A 14,776-nucleotide genomic window follows, 5' to 3' on the forward strand; every position below is an offset into this window, starting at 1 on the left:
TATGAATGTTATTATTCCATTTCTGACAATAGATCTTCTCTAATGTTACACACTACACACTCCTGCCCCCCATACATTACAGGAATAGATCAAGCATGGCTAGATACTACCAGAGGTCTTTTTTTTTTTTTTTGTTATTTGGGTGAACTGACCCTAGGCTCGACAAGATGCCAAATTTTATTCCAGATAAATTCTGAAGCTGCCCATTTCACAAACTGGCAGAACTTCACAGAGAAAGGCAAGCAGAAGAACTGGCTACTTGCCTCAAAATGGCTTACAACAACTGATCTATTCTAATACCGTGCTTATACCACTCAGATGTGACGTATAAAGTGCCCACCTTTGTCTTCGATTGGATTTCCTGACAGGTTGATGTATTGCAGGGCAGAGGAGGTGTGCTCACGTAGGGCAGCTGCCATTTTCACTGCAAAGTCCCTGCAGCAGAATACCAAGGTTACTTCTCAATCTCAATCAATCCCTGTAAAACCAGACTTAGAAACAGCTTGTGTTTAATTCTTTCTTGAGCAGTATTTCCCTAACCCAGTCCTACAGTGTCTCTTGGTCAGAGGTCCTTGAGTGGGTTGTATGGGGTCCCCAGCAAATGAGCAACAAATATTTTATATAATATACATAATATAATATTTAAACTTAATCACATATTTGCAAGTTGGTACAAAATCGGGCTGGCTATTTTTATTGACAATTATTTTAATTTTAATTATTTAATTTAAAGTGATCATAGTTTGATCATTGATTGACTGTTAAGACTTCAGAAAAAAGAAAGAAAATACTCCTTAATACTTCCTCAAGACAAAATCCCCTCAAAGAAAAGCTGAAGCTTGTTGTTTGTTATATTCCTACAGTCACACACAAACACACACACACTTGCACAAACTCACAGTTTGAGTCCACTGGCCTCCAGTGAGAGCTCCTCCAGACTGGGAGATCTGGACAGCAGGAAAGTCAGCTGCTGCTGGACGTCTACTGACTGAAGGGACAAAGACGGACAGCCCAGTCTGGTATTACTACATTTTATTTTTATGGCTCCAAACAACGAGTGGAATGGAGTTAGTGAAATGTGGCGATACATTTCCCATAGATTCACAAAAACCCTTGAAACCAGGAACCAGGGGAGACTATTGCAGGCTGCTGGTGGGATAATACTGGAAGCAGTGACCGGCTCATCTTCCTGTAAATGGCTGTGTGTCATTCAGTTTAAAATGCTTCCAGCAGTCCAGCAGAGCAACGTTTAATAGCGCTAACCTGGTGCTGTGTCAGACCTTTTCACACCAGTAACAAAGTCAAAGTCAGAATATTAATTCTGTGGTGTATTAAAACTATATTATAGAGTGCAAAATACTGGCTAACTAGCTAGCTAACCTAACGTACATTAATCGTTAGCTAGCTAGTTACACAGCTAATGTTATCAAACGCTTTTTCTATTTATTTTAATTACCTAGCTAACAATTGATGTAGCTAGTGTTTTGCTAACATTAGCTAACTTGTATCTTTTAACCATTTTTAAAATGTGGTTGTCTTTTCAACATTAGCCTAGCACATAGCATATCTAAGTACAGGAAAGGAGGAAGCTGACCGAGCTTCCAACAGGGGCCCGACTTAGGAAGGGTCCATTCCCGGTATAGCAGCGGATATAGCCACTCCTACAGCACCAGGCACATCTGTTGCTGAGATTTATCTTCACTCGTGCCCATGTGGGCTTCAATATAATATTAAAACAGGCAGACCATTTAGAACACAATAAGTGCCATACACAGAAATCATATGATGTCATTTTAAGACATTTTAAAGAAACTGGTCATCCAGTCTCAACACTTCAATCCAACAGATTACATAACTATGAACAGGTGAATTTTTCCATCACATGAGCTTATGGGCTTCCATGTACGTGGCACTATTTCTTAAACAACAGAACAACACATACAATGAACTTAGAAGAGAGTGTACCAGTTTGAGTTCTTTACAGTAGATCTTGGTAAACCACTGGTTGAAAGACAGAGCTGCTACTGCTAATGCCAAGTCCCTGAGAGGAAAGGAGAAGAGAAAGGATGTGGAACGAGGAGATGAATATAAACAGAGTCCGTAAGGTAAGACTGGATGAAACAACACTGTCCTGTATCTCACCTGCTGTCTAAGTGGCTGAAGTCCTGCAGGTTGAACTGTCTCCAGTTGTTGATGTAGTAAATGTTGTCGATGTCCTGCCAAAACAGTTAGCCGTGCTTTATTTGGATACACCAATGATACCATTGGGTTATAGGTGTCACTTAACACACTGGTTCCCAACTGTTGTTCCCTTCTCTAATCTACTGATTAAGTAATATGTTATATATATTTTTTTATTTTATATTCAGTGTATAACAATAACAGTACAGAACAGCTGACTGTACAATGAACCCAAACAGTGAACACAATAACTGCAGGAAGTTTGTGTAAAACCTGAGATTTGGATGAATTTTAAGCAATTTATTTCCTGTGAATATTGATCAGAGATGACTTTTTACACAATTCTCTGTCTGTATTATGTGTTTTTAAAATTCTTAATAGGCTTCAATACATTGAGTGATTTGTCCTCATTGGTCTATCAGCTCTTTGGTTGTTTTAACTTTTCTAATACAGGACGAGACTGTTTATCACAGAGTGAAGGCTCTCTGAATAACTTTAGATCTTAAATAGAAATCTTAACTTTAAACAACAATTTCATCCAGTTTTCTTCACAGAAATGAACTAAATGCTGAGATATAGACCTACTGTGTATATTTTTAAAGTTTTCTTACACTTCTTAAAATCAAGAAGGTTTCATGACCCCAGGTGTGTGTGGGGGGTATTTTGTTAAAATAACACAAAATATTCCTGCAATGTGTATCACTTTGCTCATTAATAAATACAGAAAATACATTTAGTACATTTAGCGTAGAAATTCACCATTACAATGTTTTTTGTGTGTTTGAAACATAACTGGAATTGGCTTCTGAACGGGTTCAAGTAATTTATGGCAAAAAAAGTGACGTTGCATTAGAGAAGTGAAACTTACCCACTGAATCTCCTCTCTAAATGGCATCTCATTGAAATCACACAGAGCAGCGTAGGTATCAGAGAATCCTCCTAGGGAACACACATTCAAACACTATCTATCCGCAAATACATGAGCTTCCTGGAGTGGTCAATGTATCATTGATCATCTCTGTAAATGTGCTCATCAGCTGTTCACAAATAAGGAAAAAATACTATGGCCAGCTTGTTAAGAAGCTGACAATATCGTCACTAGCTTTCGCTGAGGGGGGAAGTTAACAAATGGCTTCTTACGTGTGAACATAGACACTGATCATCATCTGATCACCTGTACTGCACAATGAAAAGCACGTACCACAGTAGCCAGGCTGACTGTTGATCTGCTCCTCGACCACAGCAGTCTGTGTGAGGAGTCTCTGCTGGAGATCTGGAGCAATCGTCTTCAACAGCTTTCTGGAGGAGAAATGTACTGTATAACAAGCCTGTGAGGCTAGACACACTAAACTAAAGTAACTAAGCTAACATGCTGATGTCTAGCAGGGATAATGTTTTCTGTTCTTTTTCTTTATTCTTGAATCCCCATTAGCTGCTGCTAAAGTAACAGCTATTTTTCCAGGGTCACACACACAACAAGAAAGACACAAAGACACTTTTTGTTGGTGGCTTGAAGATAGTTGATTGTTTGAATCTCATTCCCAGAGTCCCAACGCGTCTGTATTTGATGCGCTGGTAAGACTCAGCAATCAACTATTTTCCTCTGCTCTGATTGGTTGTTTTCATTCAGGCCCGGTAGATTCTTGTAAATCCCATTAGGAGCACTAGGAGGAGCCAGAGGAACCTGATTGTTTCACACATTATCTGTCTCATGTCCTACTGTCAGGATATAGTGAACGTTTCAGTGAATATGACGAAAAGTTAAAAAGTTACCTACAGCAGCTTTAAGTTTGCAAAGTATAGCAAAACGCTAGCTAACTAGCCGGCTAATCTATATTTTTTGTTAGTTAGCTAGTAGAAAAATGCTGGGTAATTATCTAGCTAGCAATGTAAATTATCTAGCTTGTTAGCTAGTGTTTTTTAACATTAGCTAAGCTAAGATTTGAATATATAGATGTTGCTTTTATGCCTCCAGATCAGCCAATAGCAAAATTCAATTGCAATAGCAGGGTTTCAACTAGAGGGCAGTCGCTATGAACATTTATACCACAATATGTAGAATTTAAATACCTTGCACTAAAATGTCAAGATTTGGACCTGAATCAATTAACACTACAGAATATCCATATACAGAGGTTTTCATCAGCATATACACATGGCCCCAGAAGAGGGATGCTGTATGTAAAAATGCACGTAGAATATGAGCTTGTAGCTTATCTGATCACTGATGTGGAGGTTGTGGAATGAGACCCACCCTGGAGAGGAATCAGGGAAGATCCTCTTCAGTGAGGCAGTCATGTGACCGACCATGGACTCCAGATCCTCAACATGCAATGCGCTGAAAGACAGAGTCTGCCTGTCTGTCTCCAACACAATCTGAAACAAGCACGCCGCGTCACACATTTATGATGCTCACTCAAACATAAAAGCCATAAGCTTTTTTAACTTTAAGTAGAATGTAAAGACTGTAATTTCCTCTCACAATATTTCACAATTATTGTTAATAAGCTATTTCTGTTTTCAACAGCAACTAGTGTGTTACGGAATAATAATAATTAAACAAATAGAATCTAACTGGGTAAAATATACAATAAAGAAAAGAAACCTTGATTAAATATTGTAGAAAAGTATGATTTTGATCTGGAGTGTACCTCGGTGAGACTGTGAATGTTGATGGAGCAAATCTCCAGGTAGCTGAAAGTGCTCTCCACCTGTACTCAAAAAAAATTAATTCAGTTCAAATACAAGCGAGTGTGCAACAGAAGTACACAGAGACAATTTATTTACATACATAAAAAACTAATCTAAAAATACCAAATACTAAATTACTAAAATAAAATTCCACACTTTTTCCATACTGTCAAGTCTGAGATACTGTCAACTCTGCTTGAAAACACAGCTTTCAAATGTCTAGAAATTCAATTTCTGAGTTTATGGCATTGTAATAATTGTTGAAAACTATTGAATATTTCACATAAAAAGCTAAATAAATAGTCCAGAAAAGGTCAGAATGAGCCGATTAAAGTCAGTGAGAAAAATAAAACATATTTCAAACTGTCTCATAAAATGTGCTGATGGGTGTTGGTGTAGTTAACAATGTGATATTTACCCTGACAGGTTGTTTGTTTATAACCAGGTAACCTCTCCATAGACTCAGGACCTAGACAGAGACAACTCATCAGGTATGGGACTGACAGACCTGTGGCTCCCCCGACAGGCACAACATGGTGGTTACAGTATACGGTATTGATCAGGGTTGTTGTGTGTTAGTTTAGTTTGACTCATGGCCCTTCAACAACTAATGTTATGTTCACACTGCAGGCTGATTTTTTTGCTCATATGTGACTCAGATCAGATTTTAATGACAGCATGAAAAACCACATGAAATCTGATCTTTTCTATTCTGATTCAGGCCACTTTCATATGTGGTCTAAATCAGATACAGGTCTGATTCTTGCAGTGTGACCTCAGTGTGAACAGTCATATCAGAATTCTATTCTATTCACTCTAGGTCATGTGGGGCACTTTAGGACCGTGGTGTGTTCACACTGGATTGTGATATAGGCCTCATTTAAAAAATAGCCAAACAAAATAAATCAGATCTGAGCAATCAATCAGAATTGAGCGGCCTGCAGCGTAAACGCAGTCTAAGATTAGGTAACTGTGCAGGTGAAAGGCCAGTTGATATTGTGCTTTAGATGCATATTCCTAGACAAAATTAAACAAAATACCACAAACCAAGTGACACACAGTGAACATATACACAGTGACATACCAAAGCAATCATACAGGACAGGATCACAATACACAATACCACAATAATTGACCCTTCCTGATAGTTGAGCAAGCCTCAGTCAAATTCCTCCTTTCCTGTACTTAGATATGCTATGTGCTAGGCTAATCTGTGTTCAATTCAATTCAGGTCAATTTTATTTGTATAGCGCCAATTTATAACAGAAGTTATCTTTAGAGAGAGAGAGAGAGAGAGAGAGAGAGAGAGAGAGAGAGAGAGAGAAGGACAGAGACAGAGACACAGGTGCACAACAACAACAGTAGCAATAACTGCACTAATAGTAGTGACTGATGATGATGATGATGATGATGAACGTGAAGAAGATGATGACGATGACAACCGCCACAGCGATGGGAGACAATAATAATAATAATAATAACAATAATATCAGTGATATTAGCAGTGGCAGTCTAGCAGGACCGTGGCGGGAGGCTCCACCAGGATCCATGAGAACCTGTGAGACGAGTTGCGTTGAAAAGACATCCTCATTTTGAAGATGGTTAAAAGATAAGAATGTCATATATATAGTCAGATCTTCAGTCAGCCAATGAAAGCAAAATGCTAGCTAACTACGTCAATCATTAGCTAACTTGTTAGCAAGCGTTTTGCTACAGAGCAAAAGACTAGCTAACTAGCTACCTAGCTAATCTTCAGCAATCATTAGCTAGCTAGTTAGCAAGTATTGTGCTAAGAGCAAATGGTTAGCTAACTAGCTAGCTTGTCTATATCAATTGTTAGCTACCTAACGTTAGTTACATCTGAAAGCTAACGTTGGCATAATGCAAGATAACTAGCTAATTTACATCAATTGTTAGCTAGCCTGTTAACTTATGTTTTGCTAAAAGTATCAAACTTAAGATGTGACTATATATGACTATATGTCACTTTTATCTTTTAATCGTCTTCACAATGTGGTTGTCTTTCCAACAGAGATTAGCCTAGCAAATAGCATACACAGGAAGCAAGTACAGGAAAGGAGGAAGTTGACCGAGGTTCTGACCGATGCTTGCTCAACTCTTATTGGAGCTCACAGCAAAAAGGGGCGGGACTAATGAAGGGTCAGTTGTGCTCACCAGTCCTTCACACACACCTGTATTCATCAGACTTCTGCTTCTTTGATTAAAACATCACATCTACAGTATTTTGCACTTAAAAACTCTGAACCTGTGATACCTGGTTTCAGTAAGTATAAGAAACTCAGTATTAGATTTCACTGTCCCAGGAGCGAATCTGTCCATCACTCACCACAATCCTGTTGGCCGATCTCCCACACGTCTGACTGGAGTGATTCAGGACAACAGGTGCCACCAGACAGACTTTGTGAGGCTTCAGCAGCTCTGAGATCTCATCTGCTTACAGGGTCACAGACAAAAACAGTTGCACTGTGAGGATGACTGAACCCAAGTATCTGTCATGATGACTACTGCTGGACCTTCATCATCCCCTATCCTCTGCATAGCTCATGGGATCAACCTGTGGCTCAGAGGCACTCATCGGAAGGTTGTTGGTTCGATCCCCGGCTCCTCGCGCCACGTGTCGGTGTCCTTGAGTAAGATACTGAACCCCGAATTGCTCCTGATGCTGTGCATCGGTGTGTGAATGATTAGTTTCTGTTAGATGGACTTTGCCACCACTGAGTGAATGTGTGTGAAAGGGTGAATGTGGCACGTAGTGTAAAATCGCTTTGAGTGGTCAGAAGACTAGAAAGGCGCTATACAGGTACAGGTCCATTTACCATCCATATAAAAAGAGTTTTAATGCGTCTTCCACAGGTCAGAACCTGTTTAGAGTCAGAGAGATCAGCTAATGCGGGCTGACTGGAATATTCCACATGCACAAACTTTGCATGGCGTCTCTCAGTAGTAGTGCAGGATTGAGCAGACTCTTTCTTTGAGTTTCCACCGTGTATTTAGCAGCATTGCTAAGAGGCACCACACATGGCCAATCTCACACCAGAGCCTGTAATGGACCCACTCATTTACCAAAGCAGTGGTTTTCAAACTTTTTTCAAAAATGCACACCTTTTGAAATACTTTTTTAGTCAAGTACCCCCCCCCCCCCACCAGCGCAGAAAAAAAGCCTATATAAAGAGGCAAAATACAGCCCTGCACCATCAGTGTCTGATTTATTAAACAACCTTGTAACTGTAAAAGCACAGTGCTTTGGGAGGGTTGGGGTTCGTTGAGGTAAATCGCATTAAAACATATTCTTTATGATACTGACAGTAGTTCTTGGCCCTGTTTCGCTTTCCTTTCACTTCTTTCTCCTTGTTTTCAGCTCTGTTGCTGCTACATTTCAACCACAAATACATTTACTTGCTTTTCATCTGTCATTTAAAATCGAAACTGGTTTCCTGCTAACAGTGAGCAAACATCATTGCCTTTCTTCTTCTTCTTCTGTGAGGTTTTACAGCAGTTAATGATCGCATTGAAAACAGGAATACTGTATACAAAATGTGGTTTATTAAAATTGAATTTAAATTTGTTATTTAAATTATTTTAGTTAATTATTTTGAGAATTATGCATGACTGAGTACTCCGAGGTACCCCTAGGGGTACGTGCACTCCCATTTGAGAACCACTGCACTAGAAGATACTGTGTCAGTGTCACATTCTGCCTCACCTAGACGTGAAGAGTACACAACTTATGTCAGGTATTATGCAATTCACAATCTTTTCCTGAACCTAACCAAACTGCAACAAGCTTTATTTTGAAAGTGTAAGTGTCCTTGCACATATATCATTGCTAACCTGTCGGAATGAGAACGTGTTGAAAACATGACACTGCCACAGTGGAATGATGTGTGTATTACACGCTTTGGTGTGATACACACATACAATTTTTTGGGGGGGCATTGGATGACAAGGAAGCCAAGGTAGCCATAGTAACTGTAAAGGAAAAATCTACAGTATACTTTCAAACTCAAGACTGTCAGCTATAAATTGCCCAAATGTATTGCCATGAAAGGAATCCATGGAGCTGTTAGACCACAGAGAACAAACAGAGAAAATTACTGTAATTTAAGTTCAGGTGTTGCTAAAGAGGCTTGACTGTGCTCGGATAACAATGTGGCTTTTTTTAAATGTATTTGAATTTTTTTTGTATTAAAACCAATTGGAAGCCTTATGTTGCAAAATACTAATACTAAAGACTGGATATCGTTTTCTGAGTAAGTGTCTAAACAATTAGCCGCATTGAAGTGTGAAGAAGTGTAGTGAAGTGTAGTTCACTAGCATCACTTTCAATGATAATGAATTATTGTTTTATTTTTTTTTACTTTCAGTGTGCTATGGCTTTGTTTTAAAGGTCCAGTGTGTAACGTTGAGGAGGATCTATTGTCAGAATGGAATGGTGTCATGGCTCAGCTCCTCACCTGCTCCCTTTGCTCCTCCTCCTTCCCTGTGTGTGTGTCTAATGAGGGTGCGGTCTTCACCTCACCTGTGCCCTGTCTCACCTGCTCCCAATCTACATGTTAGTCTCAGCCCTCAAGAACCCCGGCCTTCCTTTCATTCGGCGCCAGATTGTTTTTTCAGTGGACTTGGTGGTACTCCCGTGCCACCTCTCAGTGAGTAGCTTGCTCCGTGTGATTTTCCTGTACCTGCTCTCCCCTGGGATCCTATCTCTCCTGAGTTTCAGGGATCCCTCTCGTGCAGTTCAGGTTCCAGAGTCAGCTCTCCAGTGCCTCCGTGTCTTCGGTCCCTCTGCCAGTTCCACAGCCTCCCGTGCTGTTCGGTTCCCTGAGTCGGCTCTCCAGTGCTTCTGTGTCTTCGGTCTCCCTGCCGATTCTCCAGCCCACTCCTGCCGAGGCCGCCCCTCATTTTCCCGTGTGTGTCTTTAATAAAGCCCCTTAAAACCCTCATCCTGTCTGTGTGTCTGCTCCTGGGTCCAGCCATAACACTAGCCCCTGACACATAGGTATGTTTTCATTAGTGTATAATCAACTGAATATAGGAAAGGTTGTGTTTTCATTACCTTAGAATGAGTTGTTTATATATGCGGAGCGAGCAGTTTACCGTACGTAGAGGCCACCATGTTGAACCTTTCTACATCAGCCCAGAATGGAGAAACTAGCGTTTTTCATGTGTTTTGTGGCCACTGTAGTATCTTCTTTGCACTTAAAAGGGCAGGGTGAAGCGAGGGAGTTGTGATCTCGAACTGCACCATTGTGTGCCACTAAATGCTACATACTGGACCTTTTTAAGGTGCAGTTCATATTTGATAAATGGCACCATGTATAACTGGAAATAATAAATAGAAATGTATTAAAGATTGACAGTTCCATTCTGAAATGGGCGCAACCCTTTCACTACAGTATTTACACAAACAGACTTATTCCTGGCAGGGAAAAGGCAATGGAAAAAGGAAACTTAAAATATTTTCTATAGCAGAAAATTAAAGTTCCCCTCCAGTCAGAAATCAGTGTTTCTTCTTGTCCCTACAGTGTGCTGTGTGAATGCTGTCTGTGCAGAGTTTGACTCTAGAAGGATGTTTTCACATTCGTCTGTTGAAAGTGGAAAGTTTCTCTGTGCTCATTGACAAGCTGATTTTAAGGGGCGGGGCCTACCAGCATGATTTGTGACATCACAAATAGTTTGGAAGTCAGTCCTGGTCCAGTATCAACTTGTACAGTGTGATGTAGAAACTTGAAGCCACCAGTGCACATCCACTGAGAATGGACTTTACAGTGAAGTAGGAGACATCTTGTGTCCAGCAGCAAAACTTCAGAAATCAACAACATTTGCAGAGATTGATTCACAGAGACTCTCTCCTGTCCTGTGGCTATATTTTGGCACAGAGCTTCAGAGACATGTTCATACTGAGTGACGCCTTGGAGGATTTCTGCACATCAACAGTGGAAGCAATAACAGAAAAACAACGCCAAAGAACCCTGTGCTCTCTGGCCTCTTTCCTGTCTCTTTACTCGGTTCATAACATTGTTAACAAACCACACGTTGAGTCATTTTCCTCTCTTTTTGTCTGTTGGTGTCGCCAACTGTCACAGTGGAAACACAGCTGTTAGCTGACAGAGTGGTTAACCTGTGAGCACATCTGACCTTTGTAACAGTGAGTCTAATGCTGTAGACCAGTCCGACTGATGTTTGGTGCAGTAAAGTGTGGTCTCTCTGATAATATGCACATTTATTCTCTGACCAGTTAACAGTTATCCCCTCACTGACTAACTGCTGCACCCACTTTTCCATAGATAATGGAATACTGTCACATGTAGGATCACATCAGCATTGGGGAATCTTTTAGGCCATAAACAAGTATTCTTTACTTTTAACATTTAGCCTGCCCTAGAGTGGCACCTATCAGTATAACACGATACAATTCAACATTACAGTGAGCACAGACATCTTTCTAAAAGGGTTTGAACAAAAACTGAACAAGATAGTGAATGTAGGCTTTATTACAGGCCTGTTGGATTAGAGCGCATCCGTTTTAACTAGCTAATAGTGGAGTGTAAGAATATGTGATGTGCAGTTACCTGGGGTAAAACATGACTTTAGGAGCCATTAGTTCCCAGAGCTGAAGATCACAGACTGTTCTATTCTCACATCTTCAAACTGTCCCCTAGATAAAAGAGCACAGATGTTGAAGTTGGCTTGTCTTACCTCGCAGGTTCTGAGAGACACAGTCCATGCTGTCCATAAAGCGCCGGTACTGATGGGAAAATGCACAATAGTCAAGCTGTGATCCTCAGCTGCTCCTCCAGGGTCCCACCTCCAACGTAAGTCAACTACCCTGACTGGAAACTGGTGAGTGTTTTACACCACATTGTCAGTACACAGGGAAGAAATAATGGAGGGATCTCAACATGTAATTAACTACTCATATGTCCAGCCTTAAAAGAGATAAATCCAATCTGAACGAGACAACCATTATGAATCTGTAATCATCCTGAAGAGTAGAGCTCAGAGGACGAAGGTGTGCATGCGTGGCAGCAGATATCTGAACACACAGGGTGAAAATATCAAAGGTGTGGACACACACACACACACACACACAAGCTATTACCAGATCTCTTCCTCATAGATGCACATCTGCATATAACCCACGCTCTCTCTTTTCCACTCAGATACGTGCACACACGTCATCTTTTCTTGCTTATTGCGTGCACGCACTTTTTGCTCATGAACTTAACACATCCTGTCTCACATTGTGAGTCACTATCGTAGTGACGGTGAAAGAGATTGAGGTTGTAAGGAACCTCGCTCCCCCTCCCACACTGAGAAACACACCACAGTCAGGAAATCTGCACCTTCACCAAGACCAGCTTCAAACTGTAGTGATGTTGAATGCTTGATGGGAACGCACTGAAGAATCAGACACGCAGGCAAACACCAGTGCAAAAGAGCCTGGCAGTGGCTGAAGGATTCATATCAGAGGATATAATCTTTACCACTAACAGGTGGTGTGAACTCTGCAGAGGCAGCAGTACTGTTACATGCACGGCCTGACCTCTAACCACCAGGGGGCACTAAAACATCCAGTAAAAATGATTTGTACCTGGTAGAGCTGGAGCCCCACATACAAAGGCTCAGTCCTTGCTGCAGTGGCCGTGGGTTTGAGTCCAACCTGTGGCCCTTTGTTCTATTTCATCCCCCCCCTTTTCTCTCTACCTCTCTCTGTCTATCTTAAGCTGTCCTGTCAAATAAAGACAAAAAGCCCCCGAAAAATAATATATATATAGGAAAAAATTACATTGTACATTTAAAACATTTAGCATTTATCCTCACTTCAATGCAAAAATCCTCACTCAGACACTGCCTACTGCGGTTTGAAGCTCCCCTCCAGTCAGAAATCAGTGTTTCTTCTTGTCCCTACAGTGTGCTGTTTGAATGCTGTCTGTGCAGAGTTTGACTCTAAAAGGATGTTTTCACATTCATCTGTTGAAAGTGGAAAGTTTCTCTGTGCTCAGTGACAAGCTGATTTTAAGGGGCGGGGCGCTAACAGCGGGATTTGTGACATCACAAATAGTTTGGAAGTCAGTCCTGGTCCAGTATCAACTTGTACAGCGTGATGTAGAAACTTGAAGCCACCAGCGCACATCCACTGAGAATGGACTTTACAGTGAAGTAGGAGACATCTTGTGTCCAGCAGGAAAACTTTAGAAATGAACAACATTTGTATATTCAGAGATTCTGGATTTCTTAAAGAGGTAGAAGGGGGAGATGACTTTTTAAGGATTTTAATGTGGAATATATGTTTTTTTTGTGAAAAAAACACACATCAGACACACATTATTGTTCCTTCAGACTATTTGTATATATGTCCTAACACATTTAGATAACAGTACAAAGGTTTAAGCTCTATAAGATATACTTAAGTGTGTAGGACTTAGTGGAATCTAGCGGTGTAATTATAGATGTCCACTCCCATGTGTCACCCTCCCCTTCCAAGTGTGTCAGAGAAACTACGAAGGCTGTGAAACGAGCAAGAAAAAGCAAACTGCCCTATCTAGAGCCAGTGTTTGGTTTGTCCCTTCTGTGCTACCGTAGAAACATGTCGGCCTCCATGGAAGGTGACCCGCTCCATCTGTAGATACAAACAGCTCATTCTAAGGTAACAAAAACACAACCATCCTATATTCAGGTGATTATACACTAATGAAAACACACCTATGAATATTATATTCCATTTCTGACAATAGATCCTCCTCAATGTTGGGCCTTTAAAGATAACAAGAAAAGTAATCAGAATGGCCCCAAACAGTGTGTTGCATTATACATAAATTACACACATTGGATTATTATTACAAATAATCTGACAAGTCAGAAGCATTTAATGTTGTTTCTTGTTGAGGTGGAGCTTATTTATTATATTAATTTATATATTATATGTGTTTTTAGTTTTAAAATGAAAAGTAAGTCTATATTCATAGATTATGGGTTTTTTTCCAGTGAGAGAGAAGGAGACCTAACTTCCTTAAAGTCCTTACTAAGAAAAAGCAATGGAACTTTATTCTTTGCATTTTTTATTTATATAACAATGTTTTTTGTAACAGACTTTTCTAAGATTTACCTTTACTAATTCCCTACTGGAGAAATTATTTTTTATTTTATACACATACCCCCCAGTTTCTTTTATTATGAAAGAATCGTGCTGATATTATGTCTTTTTCATCAATTATATAATGGAATAACATCAAACATTATCACTGCCTTCCTGCTGTCACTGTTGGTAGCAAGGGGGGGATGTAATATATAGAAAAAAAGGGGGGGAAAAGATTGAATATTTTGTGGAACCATGAATTTGCTGAAATAAAACTATTTAAAAAAAGAATACTTTGTTGCTACAGGATAATTCAAATGTTTGGTCAAGCAGGTTTTTAGACAAAAGAAATAACTCATACAGTAATTTCAGCATGTATATGATGGAATAATAATATATAATAATTAAATGTATTGTATTAACAATGAACACTATTTAGTAGCAAATAGTCAATTTAAATCACATTAGTTGGCTTTATTACTTGAACCATGAAAAGACAATTGATAAGTTATTTTTTATTCAGTTCAATAATTCTGTTCAGTAAGACCGTTGACCCTTATATATGCTTACCTTTCAAAATTCCACCAAAGAGTCCTCATGTCTGGAATGACTTCCTATAAGTAAGAAAGACCTGAACTGAGTGGTAGAGATGGCTCAATTAGGTTCAACACATTTTTATACGCAATTTAACACCCATTTTACTTCTATATTGTCAAAAAAAGCACAAAGGATATGAAGGAAAATCAGTATTGATGTTTTGAGGTTGTGTATAAGTGTATAAACTCTAGCTCTGTGTTCTATTTGTAG

At 39.8% G+C, this 14,776-nt stretch overlaps 1 protein-coding gene and 1 long non-coding RNA gene across 3 annotated transcripts in view; one reads left to right on the forward strand and one right to left on the reverse strand.

Annotated features, from left to right (window-relative positions):
* Nucleotides 1–12,006, reverse strand: part of carmil2 (capping protein regulator and myosin 1 linker 2) — a 70,540-nt gene extending 58,534 nt beyond the window's left edge. Inside the window, exons 1-11 of one of the 2 annotated variants that reach the window (XM_051383126.1) lie at nucleotides 11,590–12,006; nucleotides 7,220–7,323; nucleotides 5,291–5,341; nucleotides 4,833–4,892; nucleotides 4,436–4,557; nucleotides 3,383–3,480; nucleotides 3,050–3,120; nucleotides 2,143–2,216; nucleotides 1,966–2,041; nucleotides 900–988; nucleotides 341–435 (exon numbers count right to left, since the gene is read on the reverse strand). In XM_051383126.1, the coding sequence (XP_051239086.1) occupies nucleotides 341–435; nucleotides 900–988; nucleotides 1,966–2,041; nucleotides 2,143–2,216; nucleotides 3,050–3,120; nucleotides 3,383–3,480; nucleotides 4,436–4,557; nucleotides 4,833–4,892; nucleotides 5,291–5,341; nucleotides 7,220–7,323; nucleotides 11,590–11,626 (877 nt within the window). In that variant the 5' untranslated portion in view covers nucleotides 11,627–12,006. The remainder of the gene's footprint in view (nucleotides 1–340; nucleotides 436–899; nucleotides 989–1,965; nucleotides 2,042–2,142; nucleotides 2,217–3,049; nucleotides 3,121–3,382; nucleotides 3,481–4,435; nucleotides 4,558–4,832; nucleotides 4,893–5,290; nucleotides 5,342–7,219; nucleotides 7,324–11,589) is intronic. The other variant, XM_051383125.1, reaches the window with a different exon arrangement.
* LOC127353824 (uncharacterized) lies at nucleotides 8,597–9,831 on the forward strand. Its single transcript, XR_007881374.1, has 2 exons — nucleotides 8,597–8,627; nucleotides 9,258–9,831. It is a non-coding gene; the product is annotated as an uncharacterized LOC127353824 (long non-coding RNA).
* Nucleotides 12,007–14,776: the final 2,770 nt, after the last annotated feature.

The sequence above is a fragment of the Dicentrarchus labrax genome, unplaced genomic scaffold (assembly GCF_905237075.1).
Source record: "Dicentrarchus labrax unplaced genomic scaffold, dlabrax2021, whole genome shotgun sequence".
Lineage (NCBI taxonomy): Eukaryota > Metazoa > Chordata > Actinopteri > Moronidae > Dicentrarchus > Dicentrarchus labrax.